The sequence below is a fragment of the Micromys minutus genome (assembly GCF_963924665.1).
Source record: "Micromys minutus genome assembly, chromosome: 17".
NCBI lineage: Eukaryota > Metazoa > Chordata > Mammalia > Rodentia > Muridae > Micromys > Micromys minutus.
In genome coordinates this window covers 45,944,715-45,969,353 of record NC_137952.1, presented here as the reverse complement: position 1 = coordinate 45,969,353, position 24,639 = coordinate 45,944,715, and the positions used below count along the sequence as shown (strand labels likewise).

The 24,639-nt window shown below is 38.6% G+C and overlaps 2 protein-coding genes across 12 annotated transcripts in view; one reads left to right on the top strand and one right to left on the bottom strand.

The window, feature by feature from the left end:
* MACROD2 (mono-ADP ribosylhydrolase 2) overlaps positions 1 to 16,001 on the bottom strand; it is a gene marked incomplete at its 3' end in the record, with an annotated part of 1,819,824 nt that extends 1,803,823 nt beyond the window's left edge. For all 11 annotated transcript variants that reach the window (XM_080931763.1, XM_080931769.1, XM_080931766.1 and 8 more), the window contains exons 1-2: positions 15,772 to 16,001; positions 9,708 to 9,824 (exon numbers count right to left, since the gene is read on the bottom strand). In XM_080931763.1, the coding sequence (XP_080787889.1) occupies positions 9,708 to 9,824; positions 15,772 to 15,817 (163 nt within the window). In that variant the 5' untranslated portion in view covers positions 15,818 to 16,001. The remainder of the gene's footprint in view (positions 1 to 9,707; positions 9,825 to 15,771) is intronic.
* A 4,689-nt stretch (positions 16,002 to 20,690) lies between these two features.
* Positions 20,691 to 24,639, top strand: part of SEL1L2 (SEL1L2 adaptor subunit of SYVN1 ubiquitin ligase) — a gene marked incomplete at both ends in the record, with an annotated part of 118,032 nt that continues 114,083 nt past the window's right edge. Inside the window, one exon of the mRNA XM_080931432.1 lies at positions 20,691 to 20,748. Coding sequence (XP_080787558.1) covers positions 20,691 to 20,748 — 58 coding nt within the window. The remainder of the gene's footprint in view (positions 20,749 to 24,639) is intronic.

The window sequence follows — 24,639 nt, the reverse complement described above, 5'->3', positions numbered from 1 at the left end:
CACCATAACTTTCAGACTCCTGCTAATTAAATACGACCATATGACTTGATATTTGATCCAAGAAGTGAATAAAGCTCACATGCACCACTGGCAGGCCCACGCCTCTAAACGACATCAATGCGTTCCTAGAAACACATGGTCTACTAAAACTTGGGGGCTGGAAAATGAAGAGAAACAACTACATTTTTACTTCAAATGGCACAGATATATATTTGACCAAATCCAATCATCTTTCATTGAATAAACACACTCAATAAGCTGGGAGAAAAATAAAAACTTCCTAAACATAACAGAAATATTCAAAATGTCAGAAAATTAACACAATAGAAACATAAAAATAACATCACATCCAATAGTGAAAAATGAAAGCATTTTCCCTAAAATCAAAATACACTGATTTTTCTTTACTTCTCATTGACATAGTACTCCAAGTTTTAGCCAGAGTAAGTACACCAGATCATGAAATAAAAGACATCCTAAGTAGAAAAGGAAAATTCTCTCTGTTCACAGTGATTATACATAGTGAGATTTAACGCATGACCACAACCTTGAATTCAGAACAGTTGCAGGACAAAAACTATATACAATTATTAGTTACATTTATAAAAACAATAGCCATTGATAAAAAAATTATTAAAACAATTCCATTTATGATGACCTTTAAAAGAGTGAAGCTAGTTAACCAACGGGGTGAAAGATGCATCACAGAACACTAAAATAATTTATTTTAAAAATTAAAAGCAATGTAAGTAAGTAGAAAAACATACTGAAAGACAAAAATATGGCAAAGGTAATATTACTACCCAAAGTGATCTACAGCTTCAACGCAATCTCTATTAATACCCTGAAGGTGTTTTTGTCAAGAAAAACAATTCCCAAAACTCACATGGAATTTCAATAAATATCAATCACACCGAATCATGACCAAAAAGGGATCAAAGCAAAGGACTCATACTTTATGATTTCAAACTTACTACAAAGCTACACTAATCAATGAAATGTAATTTTTGGCATTAGTCCAAATTTGTAGATCAGCAGGGCATTTTAAAGCTACTTTCTAAAAGGGTACCATGCTTAGCTAAAAGTAAAAGATACTAGAAAACTGGATATGCATACAGAATAAAATTGAACTTTATACCATACGTAAAAATTAACTCAAAGTCCATCAAAACCTAAATGTAAGACAAAATTCCATAAAACCTAGGGGGAAGAAAGAACATTTTTAATGATACTTCTAACATATGACACTAAGAGCAAAATTCTGAAACACATGCAACAACATGGATGCTATGTGTTAAGTGTAACACAAAAGACACATATGATACTGCTCACATCATATATCCAGAACTAACAAAATCAGAAACAGTAGATGAGAAAATAGCAGTAGCTGGGTGAGAAGGACAAACTAGTAGTTTTGTTTCCCAAGCACACATTTTCTATTCAGAAAGATAAAAAGGTTCTGTAAATGGATACGAGGGATGGCCTCATACACTGTAAACTAACTTAGTGCCACTATATGCTACACTCAAAAGGATGTCAGTAGTAATCTTGCACTACACCACCAGCAGTGTTGAAAAATATTGAAATGGTAAATTTTGTATTGTATACTATCACAAAAAAAAAAATAATAGTTTCAACTCTTACAAGAGTAGGCTGGAAAGCTGGCAACCTCCCCCATTCCTGAATGCACACACTTAACACTTACACACACACACACTCTAGCATACAGTCAATTAATCCAAGAATGAATGGATGTATGAGAAAACTGAAGGACACAGAGAAGGAGACATGGGTATTTATTAGACATGGAAAATATGGAAGAGATGTATCTCCAAGAAAAAGAGGGAAAGGGGTTAGTTTAATGAAGCAGAAAGAGTACAGAGCTCTCATAGCCTTTACATCATTAATATGCGTGGTCACAGAATTGTCCTCATCACACTCATGTCTGTGTGCCCCTCAGCCTAAAAACCCCCATGTTTGCTCATACGCTGGGCCACTTCTCTTAACCTACACTCGTTATTTTACTGTTATATCAATAATCCAACCCCTTGTAAACCAAACACTTAACTATGAAAATAAGCTACACTTCAGTTCTTGTTTTTAATACTTAACAGAAAAAAAAATCAGCAATTATAGAAGAAGATAATTATAAAATTCATAGATTTAAAATAAATAAATCAGGCATGGAGCAGAGGTATAAAGACTCACAAAGGAAGACTAATGGAACTGGAAGTTTGTTCTCTTTGTATAAAATTCTACAGATTGGTACCACCAATACAAATAATAGAATGATGTGTGTATATACATACACACACACACATATATATATGAAGAACTTTTCATCTTAAAACTATAATTCTAACTTAACCATAATTATTTTTAATTAAAAGTAAGATTTAAGATTATTGGTTTGAAATAAAGTTGTAAGAAAAAAAGATGACTGGTTTGGTTTCTACATTTTTAACATGCTTAATGTAAGAATAATTTATTTATTACTTGGTGAACTACATCTTTTGTACACAAGAAATGTTATTTATATGTTGTCGAAATCATCTAGAAAAAGAGTTAAAACAGAGGAAACGTGGAAACATATCATGATTTATGAATTCCTAAGGAACTTTGTATTCTTTATCTTCTCCGTTTCACATCATACCTCACAAATGTTTGACTCAGTGAGTGCAAAAGTTTCCCCAAGAATATTATTGCACAGAAATCTCAGTGTTTTCAGATATAGTTACCATTTATTTTCAAAATATTTAGAATCTACTTAAGGTGACTCAAGAACTAAACTCCATCTGTACTCATAGCTGGCTTTGAAGCAAATTAACTCTGCAAAGGTCTTTAAAAGAATGTAGCATTAAAATAACTTCCTACAACTGAATAAGAAGAATCAATAATACCCAAATAAGTACACCTGGACCTGAAACACACTAAAAGTGTTATTATTGGACATCATAAAAATCCATGCAATGGGTTGAACTGTATATATTTTCCCTCAAGTTCAATTCTGTTGCCATTTAGACTTACAGAAGCTGAAGTCATAACAGTATTAAGTACTGCAAAATAACAATATAAAATGCACTTAACCTAAGCTATGAATTTGTATCCTCGTGTCAATTACTTAAATATGTATATAAAAGTTAAGAAAATGTTATTAAAATTTATCATTGTAATATACAACATTTGAAACTTAATAGAAACAACTTTGTATTACAAAAATGCAAAATATTTACCATCATTTAGGATATATAGTTTATTCAAATAAAAAATAAGATTGGGAATGGGGAGAAAGTAGGGCAAGGTAGTGTGCAGGGTAAAGATTAATTAGATTGACCTTTAAAAGAAAATTTAAGGTGGGTATAACAGCTGGAGAGTAAAGTCGGAAACTGTTAGGGTCCAACAGATTTTAGAACTTGCTAAATCTATAAAGATTATAATAATTAAAAAGGAAACGAAGAGGGGCCAAGAATGAAATAAAGAAGAAAAGACATAGGAGTAGGAAAGGGAATGTGAAAGTTTCCAAAAGTGGGGAGAGAAATCCTTTGTCGGAAGAGGAGTCTTTCACCTTCAGGACTTTAAAGATGACAATAACCATGCAAGTAAGAGGATCAATCAGTGTTTCATCCCACTGCGGGACTCCAGGACTAAAGCACACTACACTCAAGAGACACAAAGGAAAGCGAGCTGTAAAGATCTAGAGAAAAGCAGCAAAGGCTTGAAGAAGAAAGCTTATGTTTTTGTTTTGTTTTAAACATCTGTATTATATTTTTTTGGTTTGTTTGAGACATTTCACTGTGTAGCCCTAGTTGGCCTACAATTCATCTTGCCAATCAGGTTGGCCTTGAACTCACAGACACCATGTGCCTCTCCCTCCTAATAACCTGAATAAATCATTTTTTAATACCATTTTCTACATGGTCATCTTCAGCTATATCCAACATTTAATAACATACTGTAGTTGATACTACAAAAGTCTGAAACAGTATTTCATCTTAATCTTTTTGTGGGTGGGTAGGTGCATACACATGGGGTGTTCATGCCTGTCTGTTTGTATGCAGGTGCATGTGTTTGATGCATATACACATATGCAAGTTGAGGCTCAACGTTGACACTGGGAGCCTTCCTCTATTCCTCTCTACTTTACTGAAATAAGGACTCTTACTTGAATACAGAACTTGCTGGTCAGCTAATCTAGTTTGTTTGCCTCCCAAACACTGGGATTATAGTCAGCCACCATGGCTTTCAGTGGCTTCTGGAGATCCAAACTCTGGGTCCTCAAGAACTTTATCCACCACCACTCTAGCCCCAACTTCTACGTTTATAGCTTTTTAGTTATAAACAAAGCTCATTCTTCCTCCCCTTCCTCAGGGTTCCTTGAATCCTTAGGAGAGAAATTTGATAGACATATCTCATTTTTTGTGACTAATTGCCCCAAGGTCTCTCATTCTCTGCATCTTGTCTGGCTGTGGTTATTGACATTTGTTCCCATGTGCTGCAGGAGGAAGCTTCCTTTGATGGCTGAGCAAGGCACTGATCATGAATATAAGAAAATGCCATTAGGAACCATTTTATTGCTACATTGGTTTTTGTTTTGTTTTTCAGTTTTGTTTGTATTTGCTTTGTAGAACAAAAAGAGTGTAAGAGCTAGAGGGACGGAGGACACCAAGAAAATCCCTCTAAATGAATATGATCAAGGCACATTATGAACTCAGAGACTAAGGCAGAATGCACGGGACCCACACAGGTTAGTGGCAGGTCCTTTGTGTACGTATTATAACTTCCAGCTCAGTGTTTTGATGGGGCTTTTGGGGACGCAAAGGAGTTGGTTTCTGATTCTTGTACTTTTCTTGAGGTGTTTTCCTTCCGTTTGTTTTGTCCAATTCCAGTCTGTTAGTTTTTGTTTTAGTTTATTACGTCTTATTTTACTACCATCCCTTTGAAGTCTGTCTGTTTTCTAAAGAGAAACAGAGAGACTGAATCCATATAAGCTAGGGATGGGAGGAACTGGGAAAAGTAGAGGGAAAGGAGATTGTAATCACTATGTGAGGGGAAAATCTATTTTCAATAAAAGGGGGGAAAGGGAAAACAGAAACAAAATAAAGTATTGCATGTCACACAAAATAAACCTTTTACCCTCATCCTTCTCCATATTCTGTTCTATAGAATAGCATTTACATTCTAATTTCCTCCACCTTTATAATTAATAAACATACTGACAACTAAAAGTAGCTATTATAAATCTACTAAAATAAAAATACTGTGTTATATACTAATATTGAAAGATGAATAAATACATTTTTAAAAAACATATAAATTCTAGGGATCCTTGCAGGAGTTGGAGTGGGTTAGTGGGGAGAAGATAAGACTAAATACATTACACATTCACATATAAGATTACCAAGGAATATTTATTTAAACATAAAATAAAAGCTTATATAAACTGAAAAAGATATGGTTTTGATGATTTCTAAACATGATTTTTCAGCTTAGTACAGAGGTCATTTGCTGACCAGGAGTTTAAATCCTACTCAAACTGGATTTCAAAGTAAAGAGAGGAAAAACTCAGCAGTTAAGACTAAATATTTTCCCCTCTATCTTTTTAAAAAGAAAAGAAATGGGAGAAAGGTTCTCACACCACTGTCTAGCCAGACCTCTAACTTAAAACCTTCTGACATGCCATCACTTCCCACAGCACCATTTTTAAGAGTAGAAGTTAGTTCAGATAAAAGGAGAATCAAGGACACTAAACTTTTTGCAGTCACACTAATTTTAACATGGAAGAAACTAAAGATAATAAATGTGCCTCCACTCCATAACCAAACTATACATGTCAAAACATGGAAACATTTACCTCAAAAAAAATGGTTTAGTAATTCAGACTTAAAGACGGCAAACTTTAGAATTCTAGAGCAAGGTGTTTGCTAAATGACATGTATATCAGATTTGGATGTAAGGATACATGTAAAGTTTTCTTCTAACCACATCATTTTCAAAGATTGTTTTATGATATTTGGATGAAATAATTATAAAGATTTGTTATTCTTTTTCTCAATTGCTTTTTAAACATTCAAAATGATGACTCGACTCAGAGACAGAGGTGTAGCTCAGCTGGTAAGTCTCCTGGCATTATAGAAGGCCTCTGCCATCTCCTGCACCACATACATCAGGTGTGTGGGTACATACCAATTGCAGCACTTTGGAGGTGAAGGCAAGAGAATCAGAAATTCAAGGCCACCATTGGCTATAGGGTAAATAATAAAGTACTCCTATAATAAAGTACTCCTATAATAAAGTCCTCCTATAATAAAGAAGAACAATGAAATCTAGTTAACAGTATTTTTCAACCACTAACCAAATAAATGACCTAAGCAGCAATCAACGGCTGCTGCTATCAAAAGTTTACAGGGGACTTTACACCAGATGTGAGCCCAGTGACCAATATCGCCACCAAGGGGAGGGGGGTTCAGATACTATCTACTCTGTGATCTAATACAGGAAAAGGCACATTTAAAGAGAGGTTCACTATATTTTCCCATCCATACCTCTTACCAAGAGAGGTAAGCCATCCATACCTCTCACCAACAGAAATGTTTTTAAAGTATTTTATTAGTAAATATTAATTATACATACTTTACTTTTAAACAGTGTTTTTATTAAATCTCTCAGACTTTCTGACAGTGCACTCTCATCATGTCGGTGTCCCAGCCCCTCCCTGATTTACATCCCTGCTTATCCAATTCTGGTTTTCTTTCTCTCTTTTTTAAAACCATCCAGTCCAGTTTTACTAGCCACCTATTAGTGGGTGTGAGACCTGCCTTGGAGTGTGGTCCATATCCCATTAAAGAAGACTATCTTTCTCAGCAGCTATCAAAAAAACAGTAATTCCTCAGCTAGAGACAGGAATTCATGCCCACTTTCATGCCGGAATTGTATCTGGCTTGAGCTTGCTCAGTTCTTATGCATGCTCACACAATCACTGTGGGTTCATATGTGCAGCTGTACACTGTGTCTAATTACACCCAATAAATTTTACAATGACATTTTATCCATTTGCATAATGATCATACTCACCAGTTAACTAAACATCTTTTAAAGCAGTAAATAGTAAAACTGACTAATATTCTACTATGACTTATTATGAAAGATATGACAAGAACAAAGTATGTATGGAGAATGTGTAAAATATGTACATTGTAAAAAGTTGTCAAGCATCTCTTATATAATAAGCTGTAACGTTTTAAAGATGAAGCCATCCACCAGTTTCCAGGTCACAAAAGACAACAGCAAATAACATTTCAGATGTCACATGTAAATGATAAAGCACTGCTTAATAAAAATACAATTCAGAACACACCACCTAACTCCTCATGGAATGCCTTCAGGTTCAAAACAGCTTAACAGAAGAATTAATGCATAAGATAGCTGTGAATCACTTATAAATTATAAGTGCATATTTGGCACACAAAATTAAATACACAGTGTCATGTAACAGAAAGACATGTCAGGAGTTATTCAATGTATATTTCCTAATTTGGCAGTCATATTTTAGAATTTGGTATACCTGAACACACCAAACTACTTTGATTCTGAAAAAATTCTACCACACAGTTACTTTAAGCTTTAACTTACTTGAATCTTTAAACAGAAGTAGCCCAGGCTAACCGGATGGCTCAGCAGATAAAAATGCTTGCCACCAGGGCTGATAGCCTGAACTATATTCCCAGAACACACGTAGTGCAAATGGGAATCTGACTCCTGCAAGATGTCCTCTGACCTGTATATGTAGGCTGTGATACTAATGTGCTAACTCACCCCCATACACACCTATACACCTACAATTGCACAATAGATAGATGCATGTATACGTGCATAACTACATATACATATACGTACACATAAATGGAAACAAAGAGAAGTAGCCAACAAGCAAACCAAGTTCCTAAATAGTTCTCCAACATACACAGCAGCCTGAGTATCAGCGACTGATCTTTGAAATATTCCAGCAGCAGCAGGATTCTAACTCTATCCTAAGAGAACAAATTTGCTAAAAAGGAACATCATGTACCATATCCTTAGATAACTGACCAGCTATAACGGTGACCAAGAAGTAATCAGATGAAGAAAAAGAAAAAGACCAAAGGGAGGTTTGCTAGGCATGGAGTAAGTATTCAATTCCAGTTCCTATAATAAAAAGAAAGATATAACTGAGCCTAAAACAAGGAGAAGTAGAAATGTTCTTTTCCTGATTTCTGGCCTGTGCTCTTGCATTACACACAGCACTAGCTTCTCTTTCAATGTCTTAATGAGACAACTGCTAAAACAACTTGCTTTTATTGAAATTAATAAGCAGGAGGTCAGATGTGAATATGCTAATCATCTGGCTCTAGGATTCCACTAACCCTTGAGGTGAAGTCACTTTTAGCCTAAGCTTTGCCTTTGTTGATGTTGCAGATATTTGATTTTTAAGTAGGGTGAGGCTGGCCTTGAAGTCACTATGAACCCAAGCTGTTGAATTGGTAGCAATGCTCCTGCCTCAGCTGCACACATGTCACCATTCCTGTTCTACCGGTCAAGAAAGAGAGTGTCTAAAACGCAACCCTAACTACATTCTTTTTACAAATACCAAAGCTTAGATCGGCTGTTTTTCTACTCAAATTCTGCTCCACACTTGGTTTTCATCTTCTGACCTGTACCCTGCATGCTGCCCACAGGGCAAGGGCACAATGTATAAAATGAGTTGTTCAAGTCCACTTCCTCAAGTAAATTCCCCTGCCCTAAGTGTGCTTTTTGTCTACACTTCGAACCAAGATTAACACCAATGCCTATTAATTCTGAGATAAGTATATGAAACATCTGTATAATGTAAGATTTCCTGTTTAGAAACTTTTAAAAATTTTTACTAAAATATAATGTTTAATATAATATTTCCTTCCTTTCCTTTCCCCTCCTCTAACCCCTTCCATCTCCCTGCCATATTAATGGCCTCTATTTCCTCTCAGACCTAATATACATATATATACAAACACACATACATACATATGCATACAAACATACACATATACACACATACATATATACATAAATACATACATACATGTGTGCATACTAAAAAATTGATTTTGGGGCTGACCACTTGATATTGAATAACCAATTTTCATATACCTTTGTAATGCTTAAAAATTCATTTATACTCTACAACCCAGACTCTCGTCAAATCAAAAATACTAAGTAAATTTTGTCAAATGCTTTTACATGTAGAATACCATATAAAACACAATTCTCTAACTTATCTAAAATGTTATTGGTTTTCTGTACTGTGTATGCAATTCTTAAAATAACCTAAAGAAAACCCAATAGAAATATAAGGTCAAAATGCCACACCAGCAATGAGTAAATGTCTACAGCATTTTCTCTTAAGCTCTGCTGCAGAATAGTTTTTAAAGAATAAAAGGACACCTGTAAAAAAAGTCACATACTATAAGCGTGTTGTATTTCAAACCTCAAATTATGTTACTATACATTCCTAAGTTTAAGAAGAACAAGATAGGTAACTAAAAGCAAACAATGATTTCAAAAAAAATGAAGTAATGAATTGAACAATACCTCCCTCATGAATTTAGTTATTCATGTCTGTCCATCACCATCTTTGAAGAACCATCAATATATGGGAACAACATCTGCCTAAAAGCTTGTTCTGAGAAACTTACCATCATTTTGGCCTTTGTTCTTCATCTCTTCCTTCCATGATAGAATGGTGCTCAGAGAAACATAGTCCCTTATATATTCTTTGCGTCTCTCCTCTAAGGTCATCTTCAGCAAACGTTCTTGCAAAATAAAAGCAGAATCTCCATTTGTATTTAAATTTTAATCTTTGCAATTACTGAATACATTTATAAATATTAATCATGCTACACTAACCAAAGACTTGGAACACCAAAATGCAATCCAATGATTTCACATTTGAGGGTTAAAGGAGGTCAAATTAATTCCACAGTAGAAGAAACATAAAATCAAAGCTGGTCAAGACAAAGCCCCTAAGGTAGCTCAGGAAAGGAGTAAGATCATTTACTCTTCCTATCACTGTCTACTAACACAGAGTACTTGCAAGGTGTACATTTACGGAGCACAGGAATAATGGTCTTTCAGTTCACAGGGAAAGGGCAAGTAAGTAAGGTACAAAACAGCATCAACTCCATAAAGCGCAGAAACAGGCATGTCCCAACAGTGAGAGCGCAACAAACATAGCTACAAAGCTGTTTCCTCAATTTTACAAAGCCATCAACAGTGACAGTGAAAGGTGTACTCTGAACTTGGTAATGGCACTGTGGTGGTGGAAGATACATATTTTATATACACACCTGGGTTTTAAGATTAAAATATAAAACTAACAGCATCTTAGAATAGCAGATGCCATTTATAAAGAGCTCAAATAGTGCTATTTCCAATATTTGCATCACTAAAATAATTTTCATAACAAGTCATTACTAATGAGCACAGTTAAGACTTCCAATGAAAGGTAAGAAGTAAGAATGTTTCAACAAACAGAACAGTAATAGAAACATGAAGATGTAAGTATCTTAATAAAATTGTGAGACGTTATCTGGCAGGAAAGGACCACAGAAGTGAAAAACAGTCAAAAATAAAGGAAAACAAAGTTGTACAGGGCCTTGTGTGAGACAGTCATTATTTTTCTTTCTGTTAAAAAAAAACCTCTCATTTAAAGTTGATTATTAATATCCTGGTATGTGCACAGATGATACACTAGAAGCAGAAAATAATGAATTCTATTCATTTTTAATATAAGATATAAAACTTTGGTCCTAGAAGAATAGAGGATAGAAAACAGAAAAAGAAAAAAGGAAATGAGCAAATTTGACAAGTCAGAATGAAATAAAATTTAGTTGTCAACAAGGTTATAAAGTACAAGTGAAATATCATCCTGAGTGAGATAACCCAGTCACAAAAGAACAGACATAATATGCAGTCACTGATAACGGGATGCTAACCCCAGAAAGCTCTGAGCACCCCAGAAACAACTCACAGACTGTGTTAAGAAGAAAAAAAAAAAAAAAAAAAACATTAAGCTCAATCCTTATACACCAAGAAAACATTGACTAATTCCGGGTTACATCCTGTTTTACATGTACTCTTTGCTCATTGTAACTAGTAAGACTTTAATGCAGAGTATCAAACCTTTGGAAAAAAAAAAAGCCAAGCACTGGCAAAAATGTATTCATATACATTTATGCAAAATTGCTTAAAATTTGTTCTTTTATCTTTGTTTTTTAAAATAAAGTTGTTAAAAAATAATAATAAAGTACAAGTGATATACAAAAGAGCATTAATACATACAAGGAAGAAAATACTATCTAGTTCTAAAGGCCAGTGCCTTATCAACTGGGTGACCATCAGCACTGAAAAGACAGCAGTGGTGAATAAAGTTTGGCTATAACCTAAATCGTTATATAAATCTATAATGTCTTAGAGCCATTACTTCCATCTACTTGTTTCAATTTCATTGTGAGGTAGTTAGACGGGTATTTTTCCCAACTTCTGGGAGAGGCAACTAGGAATAACTCACATAACATCCCAGCGCTTGTAGAACATTACTCACAAGAATTCAAGATGGGACAACTGGATTTACTGCTTGACCCTATGATACATCATACAACCTTTGTACTGGTTGGTTTTGTATGTCAAGTTGACATAAGCTGGAGTTAATCACAGAGAAAGGAGCCTCAGTTGAGGAAATGCCTCCATGAGATCCAGCTGTAAGGCATTTTCTCAACTAGTGATCAAGGGGGAGGGCCCAGCCCATTGTGGGTGGAGCCATCCCTGGGCTGGTAGACCTGGGTTCTATAAGAAAGCAGGCTGAGCAAGCCAGGGGAAGCAAGCCAGTAACAAACATCCCTCCATGGCCTCTGCATCAGCTTCTACTTCCTGACCTGCTTGAGTTCTAGTCCTGACTTCCTTTGGTGATGAACAGCAATGTGGAAGTGTGAGCTGAATAAACCCTTTCCTCCCCAACTTGCTTCTTGGTCATGATGTTTTGTGCAGGAATAGAGACCCTGACTAAGACAACTTTCATGAGTTGTGTCAGTGATATAATGCATCTAAGGGATTAAAAACAGCAGAGAGCACAAGAAAGGGCATGCGTGACTATTATCTTAGTATGTTCGGCATCTTTTCTGAATGGCTTTAGAAACACTAGTGTCATTAAAATGCAAGCAAAATCCATGAGACTATGAGGCACTGAACAAAAAGAAAGTGAGGTCTGATATGCTGGCTCACACCTGTAATCCTAGGACTCGGAGGCCAAAGCAAGAGAACTGCACACGCTCAAGGCCAGCCTGGGTTACAGAATGATTTCTAGGTCAGCCTAAAGGACACACAAATAGAGCCTGACTGAGAAAGGGTGGGGGAGGGGAGGAGAAGAGAAGGAGGAAGGGAGTGGGCAGGGAGGACAGAGAGCACTGTTTAAGACAGTAGAGAAAAGATGAAGAGGGTGAAAAATTAAACAGACCCAAGAATGAATGGATGGCACAAGACCTCAAAGACTGCAAGTGACTGAATAAAGGGCACAAGGGTTAATCTTATAACAAACAAAAACCAAAAAAAAAAAAAAAAAAAACACAAGGAAAGTGCTTCCTCTACAGTGGGAATAAATCCTAAATTAAATATATTCAAAACAAAAGACAAAAAAAAAGTGACACCACGGAGAACATGCTAGGGCTGCTACTGTCCTGTGAAACTTGCTTTCTCCATGATTTAAAAAGTAAAAAGGCATTGACACCTGTTCATTACAGGATATTCACTCACAAAGCAGAAAAGGAAGCTGACCCTCAGTGGCTAAAGCACTGCTCTAAAAGCTCAGATCACAGTGCAGAATTATTACGTCTATACATCAGACTGAGAGAAATTATGAAGCAACTGTTTTCATAAATGTCAGAAGTTATAGACAGGAATAAAACTGCCATTCTATTTATTTAGAAGTAACTACATACTCAGAACAAAAACACCAAATATAATCCAATAAAAACAAAGGGACAAACATCAAGACTTGAAATATACATTAAATGATTCTAAACTAGGCGTCAAAATAGTAGAACAATATTTATTTATTTAACAATTGTCTGTTGTTTAAGCAATGAGACACACAAAAGACAAAAGACATACACACAGTTTCTTGGGTATTACCAAAAACTCTTCTATTAATGTTTCATCTTTACAATGAACCCTTTCTCTGTGAACAAGTATATACACAGTTCTATTTACTACATCGTGTACTGAATTATAATATGTTTCTAAAATGCCTTGACATTTCAATGAACTGGGTAAGGCTTCATCTAGATTTCAATAACAGCTGCAAAAGTACTAAACCATCCAATCTCCAGTGGGATGAAAGGGAAAAGGTCATGTATCCCATTGGTTTCTTTATTGTATGAGAAATCCTGAACTCCCTTTTGGTGGAATAACAGATGATATTTCATACTCCACTGTTCCAAAAACAGTTATTCCATAGAAGGCAGATACAAAGCATTCACTTCATAATATTTCCCTTTAAGCTTTATGCAAAATAGCTTAGTTTGGGATAAAAGAAAAGTAACTTTACTAAAATCCATTATGCATTTGTTTCTTTATTTAAAAAAAAAAAATACTTGGTTAAGGGCCACGCAGACCTAGCCCCTCTGCACAGATGTAACAGTTTTGCAACTCATTCTCCACATAGGTCTCCTAACAGAGGAAGCAGGAGCTGTCTCTGACTCTGTTGCCTGCCTTTAGGACCCTTTCCCCTACTGAGCTGCCTTGTCTAGCCTCAGTACAAGATACACCCAGTCTACTGCAACTTAATATGTCTAAGTTGGTTAATATCAATGAGAAGTCTCCCCTTTTCTGAAGAGAAAAGTAGTAATAGTGGATGGGAGGAGTGAGGAGAGGGGATAGGAGAAACCAGTTGTTAGGTAAGTTAATCAATTAATTGAAAAGACTTGGTTATATTTTCCTACAGAAGAAACGAAAGGCAAAACCAGTAAGGTATTGAAGATTCTGAAATGTCTGCTCATCACAGTCCATGTGTATAAATGTTACTTTAGGAGTGGTTTGTCTAACATAATATAGTTCTTAGGTGTTCATTATAATTTCAATGATTCGTGTTACTGAGCACAATGTAAATTGATTTATACTATATTTTATTATCATCAATGATGCAAAGTTAACATTTCAAGACCATCAAGAAAAGTGGGTGTGCTTTTCCAATGCTCACAGAAGTGTGCTCAATTGAAATTGCTACTTCAAAAGCTAAGCGCTAATAAAATTTCTCACTAATCCACATACCTGGCTCTTTCCTAACCTCTTATTTGCTTGTTTAGTTTTTCCCAGCGCCAGTTGTGGGGCCCTACTGAGGTCGAGGGAGTGCTCTACCAGTAAGCTATGCCCCAGACCTGCTGTCAGGTTCTCACTGGAAACAGTATTTGTTCTGTGACACTAAGTTTTAGTTCTCTTAAACTTACACTCATTGAAACAATGACGCTAAAGAGAATCGTTCAATATGTAAAGGATACTTTAACTGCACTATGTAAATTATAGCAATACTTGCCTGCAGTTGATTTGAATTGTCCCTCCTCACAACTTTTTTTTTTTCACCAACCCGGCACTACTTAGAGAATTCTTTCTAATTCTCATTCTTAAATCCACAGTTTGGTCAAAAGGTTCGCAAAGGACAGGGACTTGCAATAAAAAATGTTTAACAAGCTATCGGCAAGAAAATCAACCTTCAACCGTGTCACCCTCTTTATCTGAGTTCTGAGACTCCAGAGAAAACTGGAAACCCTTGCTCAACTCCATCCTTTAAATGCAAATTTGATGCAAGTTGGTAACAGCAATGCAAATAGTTTTTCCCGTAACTAGGGTAGGGGTAAAAAAGCAGGTTTAAAAAAAAAAAAATAAAGAAAAAGATGAAGAAAAGTATGTCAGAGACTCAAGCATCACATCAAAATAGGACCTGTGAAACTGAGATGAGACATATAGGAGAAAAAGAACTGATCGCACAGTTTTATCTTTTAAAGGGATCGGTGCCACTGTCAATCTAACTGATTTGGATAAACCTCGGTGTGCACAAAACTCAGAGAAGGGTTCATTCACAGAGTGCACGCAGTCTTACTCCGTGCGACGACTTCATACTATGAATGGGGATGTAAGGGAGAAAACGCACAGCCAAGGAATGCCCATTCAGACTTCTCCGGAGGCACTTAGCTGACAAGATGCTCCTTTTTGGGTTCCAAATCTCAGAAGTCACACTGCAGCTGAGCATAGCGGGGGACCCCAGCCACTTTGGGATGAAGGGAGGGCAGAGGCTGGGACGGGAAGAAGGCAGGTGCGGGTGCAGAAGTCCCCGGTGCTCAGCAACAGCAGCCTGAGGGACACCGGCCCGCACCAGTCCGTGGGACACCCGGCGGGAGGTGCAAAGTCCCTGCTCCGGTCCTGACCAACTTGTACCCTGCCCGGGGGGACGCGCGCCGGCCCGGAGGCGAGCTCGCGGGATAGGAGGTGACCCCGCGCCCGGAGGGGTGTGCGCCCACAAGTGCGCGAGCCGCAGGTGCCCGGGGGCGGCGCGTGGCCGCCGGCGTGCGCGCGCGTGGACGCGGCCGCGGGCAGAAGCGGCACCGGCCGAGAGGGCGCGAGGAGGCTGCGGGCGGAGGGCGCCGCGCCGCCCCGCCGGGCCCCCGCCCCCACCCACCCGCCGCCCGTCCCCGGGACCGCGGGGCCGGTTACCTTTCTCCTCTCTCCACACCTTTTTCTTCTTGTTGCTGGGGTACATGCTGCCGAGGGGGTGGCTGGCTTTAAGCTGCAAGTTCCCCAGGCTCACGGGCAAGCAGGGTGTGTGGAGTGTGTGGGGGTGTGGAGGGGACACTCGGGAGGGAAAAGTGCAAAGGCTCTGCGTCCCGCGCCGCTAGCTGCTGGCCCGTCGCCGCCCTCCTCCCTCAACCCGCCCGCTCTGCCCGGCCGCCGCCGCCACAGCTGCACCTCAGAGCCTGTCAACTAGGTCACGCCTCGCGCTAACCTAACACCGGCGCAGGCCCCGCCTCCCGGCAGCTAGGCAGCGCCGCCGCCCATTGGCTGCTCCGCCCGCCGCTCTCCGCGTTCTAGCCAAGGCGCGCCCCGACTTCAGCCCCAGGGCGCAGGCGCAGGCGCAGGCCTGGGCTCGACGCCGAGGACGTTGGGGAGCTGGAGGGGGCGGGGCCAGAGCTCGAGGAGCCGGGAAGCCGCTTCTTGAGGGAGGCGGGGCGTGCAGCCGCCGCCTGCGGGGAGAGGGAGGAGCAGGGCCTGAGGGCGTGGCCTGCCAGCAGGTGCGCCAGGTGACCAGGACCCCGCCGAGATGATGGACGTCCTGGGGACTGTGGAATGAAGGTCCTAGAAGTTGTCTGAGCTCATTGTGACTGCCTCTTCTGGAAAGGTTTAACCCGATAGTCTGACGCTTTCCTCTCAATCCTAGGTTAGAGATTTCGTCAGAATTCTGTGAAGTTCTGAAAGCTTCAAAGTACACCGGGACAGCTGGAGAGTTTGAAGATCTGGCAACCGAAATGTGTGGAAACCAAGTTCCACATCAAAGTAAATCCAACCAGTGCCTGGTTGCCTTTTATTCCTGATTGACTTCAAAACAACTTCTGATCCAAAGGTCTAGCTTTACCCTAGGTAGCTCTCTCGTGATTCAGGAAATTCAATTGCCAGAGAATCCACCATAGAAGCACAGTGCCCTAGAACATAGAACTTTTGCACCCTCCTCTTTGCACTCCAAATTTATTGTCTCTCCACAAAGCTGGCATAGTAGATTTGGGAAACTCCAATTTGTTAGTCAATTTGAGATCTATGTTAACATGCATTGGCAAATAACTATAGGGAACGGGAACGCGGTGTTTGTTTTGGGGAATGGGTCTTTTTGTAGCTAAGGCTTGCCACAATTTCGGGATTCTCTTGCCTCAACCTTAAACTGCCTTCCACCAAAGAAAACTAAAACGCATTAAAAATAACAATAATGACAAAGAAAAGGGAAAAGACAGACCGCGCTGAGAATTGTAAGGAACAAATAAATGTTTGAGTAACAAGAATTAAAAATGAATTTACAACATCATATAGTAATATTTATTTTGACATTTTTCTTTGGGTTTTTTCTTTAAATGCTATCAAATACATAAAACTTTTTTTTTTTCTGAGAGAAAAAGCTGCAAGAAGGGAGTGGTATTTAAGACCACACTGATAATGAAATTTGAAGGACTTTGATTGATGTAGAGTCAAGATAAAATGGCAATGAAATAGACTTTAGAGAGAGGAGGGAGAAAAAAAATGATGAAGGTTTCATGGATATTTGAGGCAATTTTAACATTAACCAAAAGATGTGGTTTGACATTGGGAGAATGTCCCCCAAAGGTACACGTATTCAAAGCTTTCTTCCTAAATGTGCCACAAGTCCGAGGTGGTGATACCTTTAAGAAGTAGATCCTACCCAATGAAGGTGCTAAAGAAAGGTCTGAAGGAGCTGAAAGAGGTTACAACCTCATGGGAAGAACAACATTATCAACCAACCAAACCCTCCTGAACTCCCATGGACTAAAACACCAACCATTAAGTACACATGGAGAGACCTATTGATCCAGTTGCATATGTAGCTGAAGATATCAGTGCCTGGCATCAATGTGAGAAGAGGTCCAGGGAGGGCATGTTTTCCCAATGTAGGGGAATGCCAAGGCAATGGGGTAGAGAGGGTGATTAGGAGAAAGTGCACCTTTGTGAGGGCAAATGGAGGGGGAGGAGGGATGGGAATGGGGTGGGCTGTCTGGATTCCACTGAGCCACCAGAGATGCTTCCTCACCAGCCTTCATATTCGCTTCCGCCCTCTGCCCATTCACTTCACTGCATCTGGCCATTTTCTACCCATCCCATCCCCAGGCTGTGGTTCTCGCTACACCCAAATTTATAACTTTCCCTTTGTTTGACCTTACTTGTCCTCACTCCATGACCTCCTTCTGTATTGGCACTATATCTGAAACACGATCTGTGTCATTAACTTATTTTCATCCTTTCAATGGTCCTTTAACATCATCTTCTTGGGTCTGGCGTTGGCCGGGTATGCCTCTAATCCCTAAACTCAGGGGACTGAGACCAAAAGACCGTAAGTTTTATCCCATCCTGGGCTACTGAGACTATCTACGAACAAACAAACAAAAAATCCAAATAACACCATTCTCCATCAAACCTTCCTTGATTCCCACTCGACCTTTACTCTCATTTTCTCTGTGCCATTGGCGCTTCTTTATTTTCATAGAAAGCACTTTTGTAGTTTATCACTTTTCACAGATTACACAAGGAAGACAGACTAAACTGCAATCAGGCAGTAAATAATAACATTTTTCTGACAATGAGCCACATATATGATGGTATCACCATAAAATTATGATGGAGCTCTAGAGTTCTAATTGTCTAGTGACATCAGAGCCACTGTAATCCCGTAACACAAGGCACCCCTCATCTGTCTATACTGATGCTGGGGTAAGCATATTGTTATATAAAAGGACAGCACATGCAAACATACACACTGCATATGACCTTACTACATTACTAAGTGACTGTTCCTGGTTAACACATTGACTTTCCCACAACTTTTATCTTTTTTTCTATAAATTTGGTGGGTTTTATAGTATATTTCTCTACTTATAAAAACAATGTTTTCTGTTAAAAGTATGCCATGTCATGCTTACAGCAGCTACATACATCTCATGTTTATACTATCTTTGGACTGCATTAGGAGGAGAGCATGAGTAAATTGCCACATACTACTTATGGTTATGAAGTGCATTTTATAATATTTGCCCAGTGGCAAATTTCTCACACTGTATCTCCATTTTGAAGGAGCACATAACTGTACAAAAAAAGAAATTAAGTGACTACTGAACAGATTGAAGGAATGTAGTAACAAATTACTATAATTGCTAGCAGCCTCTATAAACTGAGATTTGAAGATTAAAGAATGTATTCTTGGGGCTGGAAGATGACTCAGTAGTTAAGAATTCTGAGTGCTATTGCAGAGAACCTGTGTTTAGTTACCAACAGCCACATCTGTCTCCAGTACTGGGGATCGATGACCACTGAGCTTCGAAGGTATATATGCAATATAGATAATGCATGCAGATAAATATCCATACCTATAAATAAAATGAACAGTTTTGTTCTGGGCTATGTCCTGACTTGGCAATAGAGCTTTTGCCTAGCATTCCAAAGACCCTGAGTTCAGTTATCAGCACAACACCAAAAAAATAACAAACAAAAGAGAGAGGGGGAGAAATGTGTTCTTCCCTAGTGCCTCCAAAAGAGGCACTTGGCTTTAACTATCTGATTGTTATTTCAGATTTCTGTCCCTAGGAACTGAAAGAGAATAAATTTATATCATTTTAACCCTCTAAATTTATGATGATTTGTTACTATAGCAATGTGAAACTAACAAAGGGAGCAATCTAAAAATCCATGACAATAGTCTTTCTGAAATAATTACTTGCAGTCGATGTAAAAGTCACGTATACTTTAGGTAAAAATTTTCAACCTGTTCTACTTTTTAGATATTCTTACTATTTCCACTCTTTTCCTTGAGACTCATAGTCTTCTTATTGCCATAGCCTAGGCATGCCATACTCTTTGGGGCTGCTGTCAGGTCAGCTCAAGTACTTACTCCTTACTGTGATATGGGTGGGGCCATGTGTCCTGTGCAAGGCTCCATGTGCTAAGATTTAACCACCATTATGAGGTATTGGAGAGGATCAATAATTTGACCTTACTATAACATTCTGGAGATGATTAAAATTGTATTATGGTCAATAGGATGAAGACCCCATGGTTAAATGTGATGGCTTTATAAAAAGGGAGAGAGCAGGCCAGCAAGATGGCTCAGCAGGTAATGGCTCTGGTCACTATGCCCAACAACAACCTGAGTTCAAAGCCCCCAGAACCCTCATGGTGGAAGGAGAAGACTTACACGTACTGTTTTCTGACTGCCACATATGGGCATGGAATGTGCAAACCCACCTCCTGCAAATTAAATAAATAACTGTAAACCAGGAAGGGCAGAGCCTAAAAGAAATGCACTTACACAGGTGAACTTCCTGTCCTTGCTGCTGTGTGTGATACCCTGTACCAAGTCTGGCCTTTGCTAACAAGATGTGGCCTTTACACTTTTGCACATCCTGGACTGCACACTGAAATAAACCTCTTTTCTATAAAGTTATCTAAGCTCAAGCATCTTCATATAGTACATAAAACAAAAAGGATAATACATGTCTCTAGGGGTAACATAAAGAATCTCCAGCGACCCGAGCAGATGAACTTAGTATAAAAACATACATACAAGACTTAGGGTATCTCCTTCTGAACTAGGAAGCCACCTCTACTTATTTTAAGCTTAGCCTTTATCTCCAACCAAAAGGATGGCAGTCTAAATAGGGTCCCTTCTTGTAGCCTGCTCTTTCCAAACACCCAGCCAGCTTCATTCCAACTTCAAAGGAACTTCCAAGAAGCCCATTGGCCCAAGAGTGGGGAAATGGTTGCTTAGCAACCGAGTCCTGAATCCCACAGACCTGAGAAGAGGAAGCTTGTGGGCCAGCCACCTAATTCTGTCTGTGTTAAAGTGAAAAGGAGCTGCTTAGGAGATGAATTCCTTGGCTTTGTTAGTAGAAATATTGATCATTATTGAGATCACAACTAAAAGTAAGTGTATTCATCCTTACAATTCTCTCTAACAGTGCCGAGTTTAAGACAGTTAGAAAATCAGAAGGAACCTCACTAACTTCCCAATTAACAACAATTTTAAATAAGAATTTCATTAAGACAAAACTAGTTGGAGTGGTGTGTGTGTGTGTGTGTGTGTGTGTGTGTGTGTGTGTGTGTGTGTGTGTGTGTAAAAGAGGAGGGAGGGGAGACAGAAGAAAAGAGAGAATATGAGATCTATAAGGAATCTTTACAGTAATTTTTGAAAAGTAGAGCTATTTGATCCAGATTATTAAGTCAAATCAACAACATTAGAGGAAAACTATGGCAGAAAAATCCTATAAACTTTTACCCCTGTAAATCCTTTGTACAACCACAATTTTATTTCCAAAGCTTCAATGTTACCCCCAAGGTCACTATGTAAAAAAAGGAAGTTATTTTGTCTTGTTTCCTTGTCCATTTCTCACAATCATTTTATGAAATGTGCATACAGTTTAGTTATAAGATTCAATACAAAGAACATTCATTTGGATCTGACCCAGGAATTTAAGGTTAGTTTACTCGCTGAAAATTAATTAATGTTATATACATCATATAATAGAATAAAATCAAAAACCTTATAACCATCCCAATTGATGCAGAAAAGCACCTGACAAAATACAACACATTTGCAATTACAAATACTCAATAAACTAACGTGAGTTTCTATGAACCTAATGAAAAATGGAACATCATGAAAAGTCATCCACAGATAATAAAATAAACAATGAAAAGGTTAAATTATTCCCTGAAATCAGGAATAAAACAAAAATGCCCACTCTTGCCCCTGTATTAAAAGTTTTTGCTGTGGACATAAGAAGAGGACCCATCTCATGCCATATAGAGAAATTAATTCCAATTGGATAAAAGACATAATCAGAAGCTTAAGTGTTAAAACTCTGAACAGGAAAGCAAATCATCCCAACCTTAAATGAGATAACCATGGGCTTAGCTTTTCCACCAAAAGCCTAAGAAAAAGAGCCCACTAGATGTCAATTTAAAATGTTTATGTTAACAGAGACTGAAGCAAAGGCCATCCACAGACTGCTCCACATGGAGATTCAGCCTATATACAGTCACCAAACCCAGACAATATTGCTGATGCCAAGAAGTACGTACTGACAGGAGCCTGATATAGCTGTCTCCTGAGAGACTCTTCCAGATCATGACAAATACAGAGGGAGATGCTTACAGCCAACCGTTGAACTGAGAACAGGGTCCCCAATGAAGGAGTTAGAGAAAGGACTGAAGGAACTGAAGAGGTTTGCAACCCCATAAGAACAACAATACAAACCAACCTGAGCTCCCTGAGACTAAACCACTATTCAAAGAGCACACATGGACAGACCCATGACTCCAGCTGCATATGTTGGGCATCAGTGGGAAGAGAAGCCCTTGATCCTGCCAAGGCTCAATGCCCCAGTGTAGGGGGAATGTGTAAGGGAATGTCAGGGCAGGTAGGCAGGAGGAGGTAGATGGGTGGGTGAGGGCAACCTCATAGAAGCAGAGGGAGGAGGGATGGGATGGGGGTTTATGGAGGGGAAACCAGGAAAGGGGATAACATTTGAAATGTAAATAAAATATATCCAATATAAATAAATAAATAAATAAATAAACAAAGAAAGAAAGAAAGAAAGAAAGAACAACAACAAAAAGGTGCAACTTGTACCAGTTGGATGGACTTAGAAGAGCTCAGAATGACTTTTCATTTGTCTACAGATATGTCTTAGCTATGAAAATAAATCTTAGTTTACTTTCTAAAAAAAATAAAGTTTCTATTTCAAAAGAAACCATCAGAGAACTGGAGAAAAAAAATGGCAATTCATACCCAGTAAGAGTTTAGTACTCAGGGGCTAGAGAGATGGCTGCCCTTCCAAGGGTCCTAAGTTCAATTCCCAGCAACCACATGGTGGCTCACAGCCATCTATTCCAGTATCCAGTGCCCTCTTCTGTCTGATTCCTTCTTCTAACATACAGGCATACATGCAAATAGAGCACTCACATACATAAAACATGTAAGTAGGGAAATCTTTTTTAAAAATAAAATATAAGAGTTTGGTACTCAGAATATATAAAGGTGTCTTACACAACACCCAAGTGGCTTACTTTTTAAGTAAGTGAAAAAGTTTATAGGAGATTTTTACAAACAATATGTACAAGTGCTGCCACACACACACACACACACACACACACACACACACAAAGATATTTTTCGTTAAGGTCATTAAGGAAATGAAAACAGAAACCATAATTAGAAACTGCATTACACCCATTAAAAAGGGCCATCGTAGGAAATGGAGCTGTTCTCCTTGGCTCACACCTGATGAGATGTGTCACTAGCAGCCCTCCTGGAGCAGTCAATCAAAATTCTGCTGAAACTCACACTTGTGTCACATCAGCTCAAACCCATATGTCTGATCATGGCATACAGCTCACGTATGTGGCCAATCTTTCTGTCACTAAGCAACAGATATAGACTGCACTGGGATAATAGGAAAGGTGTCTTGAGGGTATGACCCCACACTGAAAAGACTCCAGCTTGCAATCACACCAATTGTGGAGAAGGAGGCCTGGACTGAGAACCTACCTCAGAAGCAACTCTCCCAGAGAAGTGGAGCTGTATTTGTGTTAAATGTAACTTCACAGAATTCAGAATCTCCTAGGAGATAGGTATTTCTGGGAGAAATTAACTTAACTACACTAATTAAGGTGGGAGTGGTTACCTGATTGGGATTCTAGGCTATCTAGAAACGGAGAAGAGCGGAGTAGTGTGTGTCCAACCCTTTCTGCTTCAGATTGTGGGCACAGCATAACCAGCTTTGTCAGGATCCCACAGCCCTGACTTTTCTGCCATTATGGTGAGTAAAAGAAAGCAAGACAAACCCAAATGTCCATCAGCCAAAGAAGATATAAACAAAACATGTGTCTATACAATGAAATATTACTCAGCAAAATAGAACACAATATGCATACGCCTTGAAAACATTATTCTAAGCAAAAGAACTAGATACAGATGATACAGAAAACTGTTTTACAACTTTGTGGACCTAAAAGCCTTCAAAGACTCTACTTCTCAGAGGCTGAAAGTACATTTTGAGTTACCTGGCTTCTGAAATAGGGAGCAATTAAGAACGTCCACTTGGAAAAACATGGGTTTTTAGGGGTTAATAAAAATATTTAAAAATTAATATAAGGAGCATGTGCTTGCAATCCCAACCATGTGTAGGAGGCTGAGGCAGGAAACTCACAAGTTAACGTCAACTTAGGCAACATGGTGAGACACCATATCAAAAGACAAATTCACAGTGAGAGGTAGCTCTGAAATAAAGCACTTTCCTAGCATGCACTAAGCCAGAGAGATTTGATACTTAGTACCTCAAATAATAAAGAAATAAAATTCTACTGTGGTAACGATTGCACAAGTTTCCAAGTAGTTTAAAAACCACTGATTAAGAAAAGAAAGGGTGTTCACTGAAAGTTACGTGCCAGAGAAATGAGGATGCAGAAATAACTAACACAGAGCCTTATTCTTGAACTGCTTTGAGTCTTAAAGGAGAAACACGAGCAAACTAACAAATGGCAAAGCGCTGTGGTTCTTGGAAGAGTTTAAATGGCTCCGTAGTGCACAAACGTGGGAAAGGACCTTTACGTTGGCTCATGGAGTGCTCAGGGAGGCTTCATAAACCAAATGGCATAAACCTAACTTTTTGAAAGGTTAGTCAGGAAAGAGAAGGCAAGAACATTTCAGGGCAGAGCTGGAGAATAAAGACGCAGAAGATAAGAGAGCGTAGCCTATGACATGCATCCAACTGTCTGTGGCGTAGGACATGAAAAGGAACACAGCAGTGGGTG